The 18,486-nt window shown below is 39.8% G+C and overlaps 1 protein-coding gene and 1 non-coding gene across 7 annotated transcripts in view; one reads left to right on the top strand and one right to left on the bottom strand.

The window, feature by feature from the left end:
* Nucleotides 1–393: 393 nt before the first annotated feature.
* On the top strand, nucleotides 394–464 carry TRNAG-CCC. Its single transcript has one exon. It is a non-coding gene; the product is annotated as a tRNA-Gly (tRNA).
* A 282-nt stretch (nucleotides 465–746) lies between these two features.
* LOC122075876 overlaps nucleotides 747–18,486 on the bottom strand; it is a 24,088-nt gene continuing 6,348 nt past the window's right edge. For 4 of the 6 annotated variants that reach the window (XM_042641068.1, XM_042641069.1, XM_042641073.1 and 1 more), the window contains 6 exons: nucleotides 16,751–16,795; nucleotides 16,547–16,625; nucleotides 12,350–12,580; nucleotides 12,146–12,267; nucleotides 2,398–2,879; nucleotides 747–1,719 (listed from right to left, as the gene is read on the bottom strand). In XM_042641068.1, coding sequence (XP_042497002.1) covers nucleotides 997–1,719; nucleotides 2,398–2,879; nucleotides 12,146–12,267; nucleotides 12,350–12,580; nucleotides 16,547–16,625; nucleotides 16,751–16,795 — 1,682 coding nt within the window. In that variant the 3' untranslated portion in view covers nucleotides 747–996. The remainder of the gene's footprint in view (nucleotides 1,720–2,397; nucleotides 2,880–12,145; nucleotides 12,268–12,349; nucleotides 12,581–16,546; nucleotides 16,626–16,750; nucleotides 16,796–18,486) is intronic. The other 2 variants (XM_042641071.1, XM_042641070.1) reach the window with 2 other exon arrangements.

The raw sequence follows: 18,486 nt of genomic DNA, 5'->3' as shown, positions 1-18,486 counted from the left end.
GAACAAGCACTGATTTAACTACATAACTATATAATATGAGTATCTATTAAACAAACTGTTGGACAGCTTCTATGGTCCTTAATTTTTCACTAAATTAAACCATCATGTTTTGTTAAAACAAAATATATTTAATCGTTATACGGGTTGATCAGATTGGTTTTGAAGGTTTAAATGGTTCGATTTTCACAGGATCAATTCGGTTTGATACAAACTGGTTAAACGGTTAAAATCGACCCAACCCATTTAACTGATCGGTCTTAAACTTGAAATAAGAACTGAACCATTTACTAAATGGTTTTGGGATTCTGATGTAAATGGCTCGGTTTGATTTCGGTTTCAAATTCACATCCTTGGTGATGAAATAAGATGAGTTCCAATGTCCAAACACAAGAAGCGCATCTGGTGTAGTGGTATCATAGTACCCTCCCACGGTACTGACCAGGGTTCGATTCCCTGGATGCGCATTTTATCATTTTCATTTTTTTCCCTTTTTTCGGAGTCATGAAAATCGGAGGATCGCATACTTATTCCGTAAGTTCTTTTTTGCCCCCAACAGTAAGTAACCAGTAACAGCAAACAGCGGCCGATCTGAAACGGGAAAGAATCGAGAGAGTTTTGATAGAAATATTACATTAAAGTTATTAACAAAAAAAGTAATCAATGATTTCAGTGTCACCCAATTTCTCTCTCTCTCTCTCTCTCTCTCTCTCTCTCTCTGTAACTCTAACAGCCATGAAGCGACGAAATGAACAACAAAAAAAAAACCCATATATTTATATCCTTATAACAAGTATACCACAGGTTCTCTCCTCTTTCTTCTTCTTCACATATTCACAGGTGACTTGAATCGGAAAACAAAAATCTATCTTTTTTTAACTGTACATAGTAAATTTGCTCGACACACCCGTCTCCTTCAAGCCTTATGGTCTTGAATCTCTTGATAGGCTTCTTAGGTGGCCATGGAGGTCTTGGATCTGCTGGCGTCCTACTCGTTCTTCACTGGCTTTTTTTGCCAAACCATCCAAGTTTGATCCCCAATTCATTCGTTTGATGCTCCCGAGCCACCGCCTCTTCTTCTTTTTCTTTCTTCACGTCCTTGAATCTAAAGCCACCACCGGGGGCTGCCATCTCTGTCTCTTCCTGGCTTCGAATTTTCACCCCCTTTCCGATCGTTGAGTTATCACAAACTCGAGATTTATGGGATGAGCTTGGGGTGAGAACAAAGTTCTCAGTTTGGTCAGGCCTCTGCTGCTGCTCTGAGGGAGGAGATCTGCTGGGGTAAAGGTTGGTCGCTGACTTTCTGCTGCTGTACCATCCAAGTTTGATCCCCAGTTCATATGTTTCACGTTCCTGAGTCTCATCTTCTTTCTTCACGTCCATGGGGATGAGTGGACGACATTGGTTCCTAAATCCAGAATCACCACCTGGGCTCTTTGTTAGTTCCTGGGATGTAAATGAAGCTGTCTTCGCTGCCTTGTGTATCTCATCCAGACTTTGAATTTTCACACCCTTTCCCATAGCTTTCATTTCTGAATCATCCCAAACTCGAGATTTATGGGATGGGCTTCTGGTTTTTCCTCCATCCCTGTGTCTCTGATGGTAGTCTTCTTGGTTTATAGGGAGAACAGGGCTCTCAGATTGTTCAGGCCTCTTCTGCTTCTCCGAGGAACGTGTAAATTCAGTAGTCGTTGAATCCATCGTGCAGCTTGGATTGAATACCTGGTTATGGCATTTTTAAGAATCATGATTTCGAAAATCATAGGAATGTATGCACTCATTATGCAGATAATCAATACTTGAACGGGTAAAGATTGGCAATCATTCATAACATTATTCATTACTAATTATTTATTTTGTTTTCTTTTCCTTGCGGAGTGCCACAGGGGGGGGGGGGGGGGGGGGGGGGGGGGGGGAAGGGAGGGAAGCAGGGTTCACAGTAACCAACCCCTGTATAAGGCAGAAATTCTCAGTTTCTCATCATCCATCCATTCAGAACTGTTTGGGTTAATCTGAACAAGAGCTTTCCTGGCTGGGACACCATTGAATGGTGGGCAATGGCTCTTGACCCTCCTGCATGCAAGGTCATGTGTACACCCAGCAGCACTGGTGATACTCAATATGATGGGAGTACCACACTACCACTCTTCTTGGGAATGCAATCACACAAGAAGGGAATAGAGAAAGGAAAAGAAAAATGTCTTCTTGAGGATTCAGGATTACTTCTTGCAAGTTTTAATTATTTCAATTGTATTTCCAACATTTGCACAAAAATAATTGTATTTTCAACACCTACTATTCATATTCACCTTTGCCATAGTTGAATATGTGGGAAATGCATCTCCGATTTCATACTTGAATCATTTTTAAGAAATGGGTACAAGGAAATAACTTCGATACCTGACAATGTTTCGGTGGTGCTTGTACATTCTTCTGAGCTTTCTTCTGAGGCTGTGTTGTAGAAATCAAGTCCAAGTCTACGCTATCCACTTTCTTGAGTGAATTCGAAAAAGATCTCTCACAGCTAGCCTCTCTAATAACTGGTCTAGAAAATCCAGGAGGAGCATCAAGAAACTGGTGATTTCCACTTTTCAGCTGTGGTAAACCCTGTGGAGTTCCAAAAGATCCCCATTGCCTAGCCTCTCTAACAACTTGCCTGACAACATCTACTCTCCCAACATCCTTCGTACCAACCATGTCAATGTCCGTGTCGACAACGGCAAGATTATCCTTATGTTCATACTTGACAGGGCGAGCATCGCACCTGTGTAGATCTGCTGGCAGCAACTGAGAGGAAGATGATGGTACATCTGCAGGGTGCAGAACATTGTTACCTTTCACATGGTGGAAAACTCCCCACAGGTATAACTCCATATTTATTCCTGTTGCAAAATCTAAATACATCAAGCCGCATCATAAACTCTAACGTAAGGAAGTAGCTAGCAAAGTAATCAAAATCAATTTGTCATTTCTGTAAAGCAAGGGTACAGAGTGATTATAAAGTAATGGAGACAAATAATTGAATTCCTATGCATAGTTACAATATACATAACCACACACATACACACTCGTGAACAGATTTATCATGAACTCCACCATTAGGTTAAGAATCATCAAATTGTGCATAAAATCTTACTTGACTAGGCTCGGCTCAACTCAACCAAAAAAAGCCTTTTTTCTAATTTCCTTGGGTTTCTTGCCCCTGCATGAATAATTTACTAAACTTTCATCCTATCTTGGTCCATAAACATTATTTGTTGGAATTTGAATGTATTAAAGAGAGCGAGAGAGAGAGAATTTCTATGTACACATACTATATAAGCTCACAAACAGAGTGAACACTTTCCCATACTCAACTGCTAACTGTGACAAGACCACAAATATGATACTCTCTCCTCTGTGCACAGAAACTGTAGAAATAGGGAAATATAGACATGTACCTTAGAGGGTACAACCCTTCTTTTTTAATAGCAAAAATAGCAGTCCTAGTTCTTACATGAATAGAAGTCCTAGTTCATACATGAGTCTAAGTAAACTAAGTCCAAGTCCTAGTCCTAGTCCTAGTCCTAGTGTAATAACACACTATTCAACACTCCCCCTCAAGTTGGTGCATGGATATCACGGATACCCAACTTGGACAAAATAAAATGAAAAGATTTACAATTAAGTCGCTTTGTGAGAATTTCTGCTAGCTGATCTTCACTTCGCACAAAAGGAATACAAATCAGTCTTTGCTCTAACTTCTCCTTGATGAAATGCCTATCGATCTCGACATGCTTAATACGATCATGTTGAACAGGGTTGTGTGCAATACTGATGGGTGACTTATTATCACAATATAGTAACATCGGCACTTGGATTGACACACCCAGGTCATGAAGGAGACCTTGCAACCAAAGTAGCTCGCAAATCCCATGTGTCATAGCTCGGAACTCAGCTTCCGCACTTGATCTAGCCACAACTGACTGCTTCTTACTGCACCACGTAACCAAGTTACCACCAACAAATGTACAGTAGCCAGTAGTAGAGCGACGATCATTTGGAGAGCCTGCCCAATCAGCATCAGTGTATGCCTCAATCCTCATGTGATCTGTAGGAGAGAATAAAATGCCATTTCCTAGTGCTGTCTTCAAGTACCTAAGAATTCGGTTCACAACATCCATATGTGATGAATAGGGATCTTGCATGTACTGACTCACCAAACTTACTGCATGAGCGATGTCTGGTCTTGTATGAGATAAATATATGAGTCTTCCAACCAGCCTTTGATACCGACCCTTATCAACAGGTTCACCTTCATTGCTTCTGAGATGACAGTTAGCCTCAATAGGAGTATCCAAGGATTTACACCCTAACATACCAATCTCTGAGAGGAGGTCCAAGGTATTTTCTTTGGGAGAGAACAATAACCTTGGTTGCCAAGAAAGTATTTCAGTCTTCCTAGGTCCTTGATCTCAAACTCCTTACCAAGATAACCCTTGAGCTTAGAGATTTCATCTGTATCATTACTAGTAACAACATCATCCACATATACTACTAGCACAGTAATCCGATCACCCATCTATTTAATAAATAGTGTATGATCAGCAGTACTTTGTGTAAAGCCAATAGATATCATGGCCTTGTGAAACCGACCAAAACATGCCCTGAGAGATTGCTTTATTCCATACATAGCTCTTTTTAGTTTACACACCTTGCCTTGTGTTTCTGAACTAGAGTATCCAGGTGGAATGTCCATATACACTTCTTCAGTCAGCTCTCCATGAAGAAAGACATTTTTGACATCCAGGTGTTGTAACTCCCATCCTCAGTTTACTGCATAGGAGATGATAACTCGGACTGTATTCATTTTTGCTACAGGTGCAAAGGTCTCTTGGTAGTCAATCCCATAAGTCTGGGGAAAGCCCTTTGCCACCAGTCTTGCCTTGTATCGATCCACAGTCCCATCAGCATTATGCTTGATCGTGAACACCCATTTGCAGTCAACTGGTCGCTTTTGCAGGGAAAGAACAATCAGATCCCATGTGTTATTTTTGTGAAGAGCTCTCATCTCCTCATTCATCACTTCCTTCCACTTAGGTTTTATATTTGCCTCCTACCAAGTTTTAGGAATATAAATAGAGGACAAGGAAGACACAAACTCAAGATATGATGGGGATAGAGCATTATATGACACCACGTTAGAAATAGGATGTTGAGTACAAGTCCTATTATCTTTTTTACGAGCAATAGGAACATTAAGAGATTGATCAAAAGTGAGAGGAAAGTTATACCTGGAAGGGAAGACTCAGGATTTGGTAGCAATGGAGTAGCAGTGGTAGTATGAGTGGTAGTTTCAGTCCTCATTTTTTTTTAGAGAATACCTTTATCACTGGACCATCCTGTGTTTTTTGCTGAATCTGTGGCTCCACCTGAATTGGGGCCTCCTGCTCTTGAATTGATGGCTCCACCTGAACAGTAACCTCTGGATCAATGGGAACCTCTGAACTAGTAGTCTTTATTCCAGTATCCCTCTAAATAGCACCATCATCTATGGTAAGGTGTAAAGGACAATCAAACGTAGGAATCTGAATCACCTCTTTACCAATAGAGGACTCCCCCTGAAGAGGTGGAAAGTAAGCCTCAGTCTCAGGAAATAACACATCCATAGAAACAAAGAGCCGTCAAGAAGGTGGATGATAGCATCGGTATCCCTTCTGAGTGGGTGAATAACCCACAAAAATACACCGGAGTCCACGATGATCAAGCTTGCCTGAAACCTGATGATTACGAACAAAGTAAACACAGCTAAAGACCTTGGGAGGAACAACAAAATTTCAAGACCCAGATAACAACTCAAAGGGACTCTTAAAGCCTAGTACTCGGGAAGGCATCCTATTGATGAGATAGGCAGCATTGAGGACAGCCTCACTCCAATAGGGAGAAGGGACTTGCATCTCAAACATTAAGGATCGAGCAACCTCAAGGAGATGGCGATTCTTGCGTTCAACCACCCCATTCTGTGCTGAAGTATTCACACAACTAGTCTGATGAATTATCCCATGATCAACCAAGTAAGACTGAAAGGAACCATCCATATATTCCTTCCCATTGTCAGTTCATAGTATCTTGATTCTAGCATCAAACTGGGTCTTAACCATGCAATGAAATTCCCGAAAGCACTGAAAAACCTCACTCTTATGATGCAATAAATAAATCCAAGTAGAACGAGTATTGCAATCAATAAAAGTAACAAACCATCGATAGCCGAAAATAGAGACGACGGGTAGGTCCCCAAACATTAGAATGAATTAAAGCAAAAGAAACAGTACTTCTATTATCAGAAAGAGGATAAACATTCCGAGTTTGTTTTTCCAAAACACATGCATCACAAATAAACTGGTCCGTAGTACATTGTTTAACTAATGCGGGAAATAATCTAGATAAAGTGCCCCATGGGGGATGACCCAGACGTTGATGCCATCCCAAAAGTTCAGAGAGTGCCAAATCAGATGAAGTGTGTAGAGCCCGAGAGGGACCAGTGTCTAGGTAATAGAGACCACCACTCATTCTACCATTGCCAATCGTTGCCCCCGTCACAAGTCCTGAAACACATAGTGAGTTGGAAAGAAAGTGACATCACAGTTCAAATCTTTAGTGATACTACCAATGGACAACAAATTAGTAGAAAACTTAAGAACATGTAGCACAGAGGATAGTGATAATGAAGGTGAACACTAAATAGAACCCGACCTAGCAATAAGTGAAAGGGAACCATCAACAATGTGAACTTTGGTATTACCTGAAGAGGGACAATAGGTAGAAAAGAAGGTATGTAAAACAGTCATGTGATCAATAGCCCTTGAGTCAATTACCAGGACTAGGAGGCTACAGATGCACTAGGACCACAAACTGTAGTACTTGAGTGGGAGGCAGTGATTGTTGGCAGAGAGGAGGCAGCAACAACAATAGAGGATCCCATCTGAGTCAACAGATGACGAAGCGTAGCCATTTCGTCAGTAGAGAAGGAGGCACGGGCAGTAGTGGAGCTATTAGAATCAACTGTAATCCCAAACTGATTTGCCTGAGTGTTTTTCCCATGACCCTGATTACGCTTATGAGAATTAGTAGGACGTCCATGAAGCTTCCAACAAGTCTCCCTTGTGTGACGCTCCTTGCCATAAAAGTCACATTTAACTACCGGTTTGTTGGAAGAGGATGAAGTAATAAGTCGGGAACCTGTACCAGTAGAAGAAACAAGAGCGGATCGATCCTGAGAAACAGGTTGTAACATCTCCGATCGATGTTGTTCCTCAACCTGAATGATCGAATAGGCTTCCTCAAGGGTGGGTGATGGATCACGATTAAGCACATTAGCCCTAATTTGATCATATTCCACATTGAGACCAGTCAAGAAATCATAAACACGGAGCTCCTCACGCTTCTTAAACCCAACATCAGCCTCACAAATAGGTTGATAAGTCTCATGATAATCAATCTCATTCCACATACCCTGCAGATCAAAGTAGTTTTGAGCCACAGAAAACTCTTTTTGAGTAGCCCCGATGAACCTTCTTCCTCAGTTCAAAACACTGGGCACGCTTGCCCATGTGAGAATAAGTGGCCTTAGCGGCTTTCCAAATCTTAGCAGTAGAATCAAGTAACAAATATGTTCGAGTAATAGAAGAAGACATAGAATTAATAAGGTAGGACATTACCATCCAATTGGCAGCGTCCCATTTGTCTTGAGCAGAACCTACAGTAGTAGGGCGTACTGAATCACTTGTGAGAAATCCGGCATAACCACGACCAGCAATTGATAGGTGGTAAGAGCGAGACCAAATCAGATAGTTGCTCCCATCCAACTTGATGGTGCTAGAAGGGAAGAGAGGGTAATCATGACCAAAAGAGTGACCCCCTACTTCCTGAGTAACTGATATCCTAGAATCTTCAATGCCATGGATGCAGATTCAACAAGTAACACAAAAGAGGACGACTAATCCAGAGCTTAATCAAACATAAGCAACTTCAAGACAAAGGTCCCAGTGGGAGGACACTCACCATTAAGGGAGAGAATTGAGTAGAGGCAAAATTGCCCCCCCCCCCTTTTTATTGGGCTAGTGCATGTGTTGAGTTAGGTTTTGGGTCAATTTAGGGATAGTGAGAGCTGGTTTAGGAGTGGGTTAGGATCCGTTTAGGTTGCAGGTTGGTCTAGGGTGGTCTAGTTTGGGTCGGTTTGGTCTAGGGTGATCTAGTTAGGTCGGTTTTGGTTAAGTTGTATAAGTTTAGGTCGTGGCTTGGATTTGTAGGTGGCGATGGTGGCTGGTTTCGTTGGAGAAGAGGAGGAAGTGATGGTAGGTAACGATGGCTGGGATCAAAGGCAACGGCGAGGGTATCGCGGTAACGACAGGCGACAATGGCAGGTTGCAGAAGGTGGAGTGTCGCAGGGAGGTTTGCAGCGGAGGGGTAGCAGGTGAAGGGTTCAGGAAAAGGGTTTGGAGCCGATTGGAGTAGATGGTCGCAGGGATGGCGGTGGGGCTTGGCAACAATGGTGTGCTAAAGGAATGCAAGGAAGGGTCGTCTCGGTGCAGGCGATGGGTTCTGGAGTTGCAGGTGGTCAGGTGGGGTTTTGGTTCAGGTGAGAGGTTACTGGAGTTATGGGTGTAGGCGATGGGTTTTGGAATCGCAGGTGGTTGCCAGCAATGGAGGTGTGGGTTTGGTTTAAGGTCCAGTGATCAGTCTCGCTCTGATACCATGTAGAAATAGGGAAATATGGACATGTACCTTAGAGGGTACAACCCCTTCTTTATTTATAGCAAAAATAGCAGTCCTAGTTCTTACATGAATAGAAGAGTCCTAGTTCATACATGAGTCTAAGTAAACTATGTCCTAGTCCTAGTGTAATAACACACTATTCAACAGAAACAAAGACATACAAGTGTATGCATGTATGCCTCCAAAGGTGTTACCCAAAATTTTTGTTGTTTTTTCTGAGCCTCTAATATTAGGGTGTTGAGGTTGCTTTAGAATGTTCTTTTTTGCTTTGTAGTATGATTAAAGCCAAATATTGTTTTGGTTCGCACTATCTCTATCTTGGGCCTTTGTATCCTATATTTTAGGCCTCCATTTGCATAAGTTTTCTGATAATGCATTTGTTGCATACAGTTTGTTTGTTTAGTTCCTGATTCCTATGCATGATTCAGTTCCATTTTATATTTTTCTTACAACCATAGAAAAGTACAATATGGATGATGGAATTTCCAATTCTAGGGTTAGCTATCTATCTGAGTATGGTTGAATCATTAATTTGGTTTAAAAAATCATCTAATTTCTGATTTGAAATGTCCTGGTTCTAGCAAGTTCACATTTGAGTTTGGCTTAGCTCCACTTTTAGTAGGTTGCTATTCGACATGTAATGGTACTAGAATTTTATTATAGAAGTTCCAGAATCCTAGGTCAATTTACATGTTTGAAGACAATTGTTTTCTCCTTAACAGCTTTACACCAAACAATAACAACAAACTCAGCCTTATCCCAAATTAATAGGGTTGGCTACATGGATTAAAAAAAAAAAAAAAAGGTGAGATTTAAGAAGAAAGAGATAACAGCCCAACAAGTCAGGAGATCTCAGCTAAGTGGGGTCGGCTACGTAGATCCTAGCCCTTCAATAGGCTCTATCCAAAGTCATACTTGGGACAAGACCTAGATTATGCATGTCATTCTTCACCACTTTGCCAATAGTCAATTTAAGCCTGCCTTGATGGGGACATCCACGTGTACCAACGGCATAGGCACAAGACGCAGTCACTTGTGCATTCTATTTGGCTAGAGGAAAGTCTCACAGAAGGAAACTAGAAGAAAGAAGAAGGAAGAAGGAAGAAGGAAGAAAGAAGAAGGAAGGAGGGAGAATTGAACCAGCCTTCCAAGCGCTGGGTTCGACCCTCTCCTCCCAATCGATCAGTATTTTGTGGCCCCCACCAGATCTTTTTACTTTAGTAGTTGTTACTCTATTTTATCTTCTTATTTAATTGTTTAGAATAATTAGGAAACTAGATAATTATCCTATTGTTCTTTTTTTAGAAAGTTTCTTTATTTTTGAAATATTGTTCATTTGTTCCTAGGTTAATCTTTTTTTCTTTAGTAATTTTCCCCTTATTTATGTTAGGCCATTGGCCACAATTTCAATTAATGAAGATTATTGAAAGCAAAAGACAGCCCCCAAACCCCCATGATTTCTCTCTCTCGCAGCCCTCTCCCTCTTCTCATCTCTCACTCTCGCCCCTCCTCTCTTTCTTGCTATTCTCTCTCATACCGTCTCTCTCTCTTTCACAGTCTCTGTCCCTCTCGGTTGCTGTTATACTGCTGCAGCTATTGTCCACAACAGTTGAAGACTATCTCGATCGTATAAGCTCCATCTGAACTGCTGCTGAATACTTCACCAACAAACTGGGTTGGGTTTTCTTCATCAATTAAAGTGGACTACGCCTCTGTTTTTGGAAGACTTTGGCTTCTTTTTTTCTTCTCAGATATGGACAGTACTAAGGTAAGTAAATCCCGTCCCCATTCGAACTCCATTGACTCCTATATTATTTTCCATCCCCCCCCCCCAATTGAAATTTGAAATTGCTCTCTATTTTCTAGCCATTTATTTTCTGTTATCATTAAAAAAGCCCTGCTGTTTACCTTACTAGCTGACTGATTTTAGAGAACTGTATGGATTGCTTACCATGTTTGGTGTCTTGATTGATTTGTGCTAAACCTAGTATATGCATGCTTCCATGTTCCCTTCCCCATATCCCCATTTGAAGCTTAAGTAGTTCAAGTGTTTTTCTGCTTAGATTATTATTGTTCATTGCTGCACTGCTAATTATTCCCTTATTTTGCATGTTGAATCTGAATTATTGTTGAGCTCTATCGAATCTGACCCAGTCCAAACCCTATTGAGTTTATCATGTTCTAGTTGAGTAATCCCTGGAGGAAACCTAGTCATCTAGGCATCCTCCTACATCATACCCCTAGCTCTTTTAGCTCCTTCCGACTGTATAAGATCACTCCTCATTACTAAGGCATCGTCGGGCCTCCTTTGGTTATGGCCATACCACCTCACGATTATCACGAAGCTTGGGGTTGATACTTCCAAATCAGATCTAATATGCTCATTTCTTACTTTATCCTTCATAGTTTTGCCACACATCCATCTTAACATCCTCATCTCAGTTACACTTAACTTCTCTATATGACAATTCTTAACTGCCCAACATTCTGCTCCATATATCATGGCTGGGCGAACAACAGTCCTATAGAATTTTCCCTTAAGCTTTAAAGGGATACGTTAGTCACATAACACTCCTGAAGCCCCTCTCCACTTCATCCATCACTTTAATTCTTTGGGAAATATCATTTTCTATTTCACCATCTTTACTCATAATTGACCCTAGATATCTAAAATAGTCACTTTGTGAAATCTCTATCTCCTCAATTTTCACAATTTCATTATCTATCGTAGAATGACTGAAATTACACCTCATATACTCCGTCTTTGATCTACTAATCTTAAAACCTCTTGTTTCCAAGGTAGATATCCATAACACGAACTTAGTGTTGATCCCTACTTTAGTCTCATCCACTAAAACAATGTCATCGGCGAAGAGCATACACTAGGGAACCTTGTCCAGAATGCTTTTGGATAGCTCATCCATGATAAGCACAAATAGATAGGGGCTTAAGGCCGATCCTTGATGTAGCCCAATCGTAATTGGAAATTCCTTGCCTTGATCTCTTACAGATCCACGCTAGTCACCACACCCCCATAAATGTCCTTAATTATCTTTACGTACGTACTCGACACCTCTTTCTTTACTGGTACAAAACCTCTTGTTTTCTCTTTAACAGCTTTACACCATATCCTCAATTATCCTGATAAGGGACAATGATAAGGAGATAATAGGCATTAACAACTTATTGTATTTCAGATTTGAGAATTTTATCCAGTTCCAGTCACTTGTACCGAATTTTTATCAACACAATCAAGTTACATCAACTTTGGACTTTCCACATTTTTTTCTTTTCAACATTGATCAGGAGACTGAAAATTTATGCTTCTTCATAAATTTAATTTATAAGATAACAATACAAAGAAGATATCCTAACATAAAAGTTGGAGACTCACTTGAATCCAGAGGCAGTTGTTTAGATGTAAATATCAATAACTCTACTCCTTCCAAGCAACTCCGCATTGCAAAATCATGCTTTTCTAAGTATGAGTAAAGGTCTTCATACACTTTAACTGACCTGCATAGGTTATTATGATGACTTAATAATTGAGTTATCAAGCAAATCTTGAATTGAGACCTTATAGATGGTAAAATCAAACCTCTCGAAATCCCCAGGGAAAAAGTAGAGAGCAATATCACTCCCAGCTGGTGAATAGGAATCAAAGACCTTGGCCCATACATCAGAATTATTTTCCAACTTAAACTGCAGAATTCCAGACATTTTCTTTGAAAACTCATAAGCTTTACGAGAGACTTTTCCAGGAGGATGAGCCTGAAATCCATCATAAAAATGGCTACAGGAATACATATCGAGGATCTCGAAGCTCCCCCTGTAAAAAGAAAAGAATAATTATGGTTCATGCAGTTCTACTCAGGCACAACATAAAATTTTCTTTCTGGACCACTCCATAAAATCCCATGAGAACCATGAACAATGTAACCAAAACTAATCACCCACGTGAAACATTAAGTTCCAACACATGAGGGGTGGAAAGAAGAATAATTCATCATCTGTAAAGCATATAATAACAGTTCACAGCAAAGACAATATGAATAGATGATTTGTGAGGGATAGTAGATGCTATGGTTCGAGAAGGCCTTACAAAATATAAAAAAGCAATTGTTTGCCAGCTACTCAAGTAAAAAAGGATCACATACTGACTCATATAGCAGAGGTTGGTTCAACCCCCACGCACCACGTAACAAGAAAAAGTTCCAGCAATGTTATGCCAAGCAGGGGAGTGCTTAGTGATGTAAATATTTACCCTATGGTATGAAAACAGCAGATAAAAGTTTTGCTGACATATTGCCTCAGAACTTGTTTTGTGTATGTTTCATAACATAAATATTCCTCCAGATCTTATTCACTGGCTTCCCTATCCAAAAGTACCAAAGAAACACCACTGATTTCCATGAAGAATTGGGAATGCCTAACAGTCTATATATCCATTTTTCAGCTAGTTGCGATTTTTTGTTTTCCCCTCTCTCACTAATAAATCATATTATTGAGAATAAATAAAGAGAAAGACAGGCAGTTTGATTTGCCAACCATATGGGTCAGCTACATGAATCCTTTTCCATCATCTACCAAATTATGTGAAGATCGATCATTGCAATCAAAATTTCCCAAGTCTATTAGCCTAGCCCAATAAGGTTCTTCAATCTATACAACATTCCTCTTCTATCATTTCCCTTGAAGATCCTCCAATTTCTACAATGAACACTATTTTCCTCTATACTCAACTGAACTAAACTCAGCCTTATCCCAACTAAATGGGGTTGGGTACATGGATATTTTTTCTCCAATCAGATCTATTCAAGTTCATACTTCTTACTTGTTACTAGTCCTAAGCAATTCATATCTTTCCTCAACACTTCTCCTAGATTCAATTTATACCTACCCTTGACTCTTTTAGCTCCTTCAATTTGAATCAATCATTCAATCCCCCCTTTGGACTAGAGCATTCAAAGGCCTCCATTGATGTCCATGCCAACACTATTTTCCTCTCTAACTCTGCTGTATCTTTGCACACTCCCTTCCAATCTGTATAATTTTGATATACAAATTGCAGTTTTTTTTTTTTAATGAATAAAGTTAAATAAAACAAGGGAAAAGAGAGGTGGGGTTATACAAGACCAGAAGGCCAAATGATGCACCCTATGGGACAGGGGAAGGGGGGAATTATAATGTTGTGTTGTAAACCCTAGGAAGCAACAGTGAGCTTGTTCCTTGGGGAGTCTACAACAGATCTAAGGGGGAGGGTACCGAGTTTGGATGAAACATCAAAATGGATGGCCTTCCAAATCATGTCGAAGGATCTGGACTTGGAGGACCATTTGCGGATATTGCATTCCATCCAAATATGGAAGATCGCAGCGCCAAACACAAGTTTACCTGCAATGTCACAAGTGGATTTTCCCAAAAAAGTCATATCGGTCCAAATCCATTCTCTTTGAAGACGGAGGGGGGTTCTCCTGGCAAGCCAACACATGGAAAGGACGTACTTCCAAATACAGGAGGAGAAGGGGCATTCAAAGAAGAGATGGTCGGTGTCCTCAGTGCCATTCCAGCAAAGCCAGCAAGCAGGGGAGATAGGAATGTGGCGATAGGTGAGGAAAGAAGAGACAGAGGAGGATCTGGGAATACCTGAAGACCATGTGATGCGGACATCAAGACGTACAACAGAAGAAAGAAGAAGACCCAACCTTCTTTGTGGTTGGAGGATTAGAAGAAGGAAGAAGAAGAAAGGAAGGCTCGATCCAGCCTTTCCAGCGCTGGATCGAGTCCTTTCCTTCCAAATTTTGCCAAGATTGTGTGGCCCCCACCAAATCTGATAGTTTAGTAGTTTCATTTCTTAGGATTTTGTTTATTTGAGTCTTTAAGTTAATTAGGAAACCAAGTAATTATCCTATTGATTTCTTTTTAGAAAGATTCTTTGTTTATGAAATAGTATTCCTCGAATAATCTTTTCTTTTTAGTAATTAGTCTCTTATTTATGTAAAGCCATTGGCCAAGGTTCTAATTAATGAATGAAGAATATTGAAAGAAAAAGAACTCCCCAACCCCCCCACGATTTCTCTCTCTGCCCTCTCCCTTTTCTCACCTCTCACTCTCGCCCCTCTTCTCTTTCTCGCTGTTCTCTCATCTCACCTCTCCCTTTTCACTCTTTGTCCCTCTCGGTACTGCTATACTGCTGCAACCATTAGTCACAACAGATTGAAGGCCATCTCAGTCGTATAAGCTCCATCGGACTGCTGCTGGACACTTCATCATCAAACTGGAATTTTTTTCATCATCAAATAATTTGGAAGACTTCGGCTTCTTCTTTTCTCCTCAGACTTCAGACAACAAGGAAGTAAGTAAAGAACCCCCCCTGTTCTACATTCATTGGCCTCCTATTACCTCCATTAGTCCCCACTGAAATCTGAACATCTACCTTTTCTTTTTTTTTTTAAGCCAATACTTATTGTTTTCCCTAAAGAAACTTCTGCTGTTTTACCTTTCATTAGTTGGTTGATTTTGGGCATTGTTTGGTTTACTTAGTTTGCTTAATGTCTTGATAGACTCGTGCTAAACTTAACACATAATTGCTACCATGTTCCCTAACCCATATTCCCACCTGAAACTTGGGTGAGTTTATGTGCTTTTATGCTTAGACGATTATTGTTCATTGCTACATTATTCATTAATCTCACTTTACTTGCATGTCAATCTTGTTTGCTGAGCTTCCCTTACCCTGTCAAACCCAAGCCCCTTGAGTCTACCCTACTTGGCTAGTTAACCTTGTAGACATCACCATGTGTGTATGTTTAATACTTAGTAGTAATATAAACACTAGCAAAATTTGTTGTTTGGTTGGTACTTATCACAAAATATAACAATAAACATTCATGATATGTAATAATGACTGAAACGGGTCTGGCACCAATAGCAAAACAGATTGGGTTGAAGGAGTTGGAAAGATGAGAGGTTATGACATTGAGTACAGACCAGAATAGACCCATGTGCTCAATGCAAGTAAAAAGATTCTTGTAAAGTAAACATATAAAATCCAGATAACAAATAATAAGCTATTACCAGTTACTTGTCAGGCCAGCTCAAATGGGTGACCTTTTTAAAAATCAAAAGCATTAATAAGATGTAGCTTAGATCTTAGCTTCTAAGGAATGCTACCATCACAAACATGAATATTGAAGCAAAATAGAAAAGAGATGACAGTATGTGTTGAACTATGAAGAATAGAGTTGCTGTGGGGAAAGGGGAAATCAGTCTTTTGTTGACTTGTAGTAAGGTATCCTAGAAAAGGACTTTTGAGGGGAAAAAAAAAAAATTGAGTTGTGGCATGAAGTAAAACATCAACAAAGATAGAATTCTCTGGGACTTGTGAAAGATTCTCAAAGGAGTTCAAGTTTCAGGATGCTAATTCATTAATTAATTCTCCCAGGAATGTTTTAATATTTAATTATCTGAAGAATAACAAACTCCATCCTCTATGGGTTATGTTCTACTTCTTCTTTGATCGGTTTGGCAGGACAGTGGGAGGACCATGGAAACTAGATCATTTAAGCATTGATATGCTTTAGACAAACACACACGTAAACACCATAGTTAAAAGAAACAAAAAAGAATATACAACACCACCAGTCTGAAGTAAGCTGAGTTTTAACTACAGATTTGTCCAAAAAAAAAAATTACGAAAAAAATGGTCATATTGTGGCTATTGTAGGTGTTCTTGTGGATGTTTTTCACTTTATTAGGAATATTGCATTATGTCATGAAAGGATAAGTTGCTTACTTCCATGTACAATCTAGAGCAGGAAGATTTTCACGATCCTCCTCCATAAGAGAAGCCCCACCATCCAAATGCACAGGTTCTGAAAATTTGTGCAAGGCAACCACATATTACAAGTTAGTATATCAAAAAATAGAATGCACATATTACAAGTAATAACAAGATATGCTAACTGCAGTTTTAAGTATTGTAGTATTTTTAACATACTGTGCAATTTTATTTGGGATTTCTGATCAACATCAGAGGCTCCACCTACCAAAAACGCTGGTTGTCAGTTGGCATAAAGCAACATATAGTACAGTCAGTAAACAAGGTATGCTGGCAGCAATCCTGAATATAGTAATTTTCAACATACTGTATAGTATTATCTGGCAATGTAAATCAGTATGAGAGGCTTCACTTACCAAATACAGGTTTGATAATGAGCAGCAGTAAGACAACAAATAGTGCAAAGTCAATAACCAAGGTACACCAACCTCTGACCTAAGTATATCAGCAATTTTGAAATACTGTATAATATTATATTTTCCGTATAAATGCTATTATTTAGAATTGCAGTTCAGCTGCTTCAGCATGGGAGTTCCTACATACTAAACACAGGTTTGCTGATTAGTAAAAGTTGGGCAACAATTAGCACAATTATTCACCATGACATGCTGACCGCATAATGTAGAAGTAGGTTACACTAGGCAACAAATTCCCAGTATGATAAGCCCAAACAAATTCGGAACCATCCCAAGAATCACTTAGGACAGCAGGAAACAAACCAGCAATAGAAAAGTAGCAGAAACCCAAACCTAGAGAGAACTAGGCCTGCAGCTAGGGTGTAACAAGGGGTACCTGCGGTTGGATGAAGAGGGCTCAGAATGAGCCCAAACCTGGATCAATGGTAGGGGTTAGGGTGCTGATCAAAACCCTAAAAGATCTCTGGAAATTTTTGGCTGGTTGGGGAGATCTGCACTTTCTTGATTTCAGGTTCTCAAATATGGAAACTGGGAGATACTTCAAGAACAGCAGTAGAACACCTTGGATGCTCACCAAAATATGATCGAGTGATCCTCTTGGAGTCTGGAACAAACCCCTAAAAGGGCTTCTTGAACAGATTTCAGAACTGAGAGAATAGGGTCAATCGATGGGCTTCAAAACCCTGTCTTCCTGCTGAATCGATCATGGGTTTAAAAACTTTTAACAGATCTGAATAGCCACTTAATTGATTCTCACAGCAATCAACAACAAATACAGAAAATAAAGTAGGGAAAGAAGTGATCAAACAAGAAAGATGTGGGTGGGAATGGCTATCTCAGCTTGGGCATCTCACCCACAGCTATCCCAGCTGTTTAGTAGCAATTAAACTGCAATAACTCTTATTCAATCAAATCTGATTTGTGTCTACAGTAGCTCCTCTTTAAATAGAGGGCTGAAGTTACAAGAATAGCAGTTAGACTCAAATTAGTAGTTGGACTCCAATTAGGAAACTAAGACAAATTAGAAACTAACTCTACTTCTAATTTTGAAAACAATTAATAGCTACTTAAAGCTTTCTAAACTGGGCTGATGGGCCTTTATTAAATATGGATCTAACTCAGCCATAAAGCTAGTTCGATGGCTACTTGGGCTGGGCTTTCCTTCTGCTATAGTGCAGCCCATGATGTGGATCTACACCACCACAAGCCCAAACTTAGTAGCATTTTTGACACAATGTATGACATTATCTACTCGAGGTTGACAAAAAATAGCAGCCAATTATCGCTTCAAAAACATAACAGAATGTTCATAATATAATGTAAGACTTATCTACTCTTATCAATTGTTATAATTTTTTTTTTAATCGAATAAATCATGAATGCAGAATGCTTGTAGCACCAAAAAGATCTCACCAAAAATCCTACAGCGGCTTGCCAAACAAAGTCCAAGAGGAAAAAAAAAAAGCACAGGTATAACTA

The sequence above is a fragment of the Macadamia integrifolia genome, chromosome 4, assembly GCF_013358625.1.
Source record: "Macadamia integrifolia cultivar HAES 741 chromosome 4, SCU_Mint_v3, whole genome shotgun sequence".
NCBI lineage: Eukaryota > Viridiplantae > Streptophyta > Magnoliopsida > Proteales > Proteaceae > Macadamia > Macadamia integrifolia.
The sequence above is the reverse complement of the archived record's forward strand: the minus strand, read 5'-3'. Positions and strand labels throughout refer to the sequence as shown.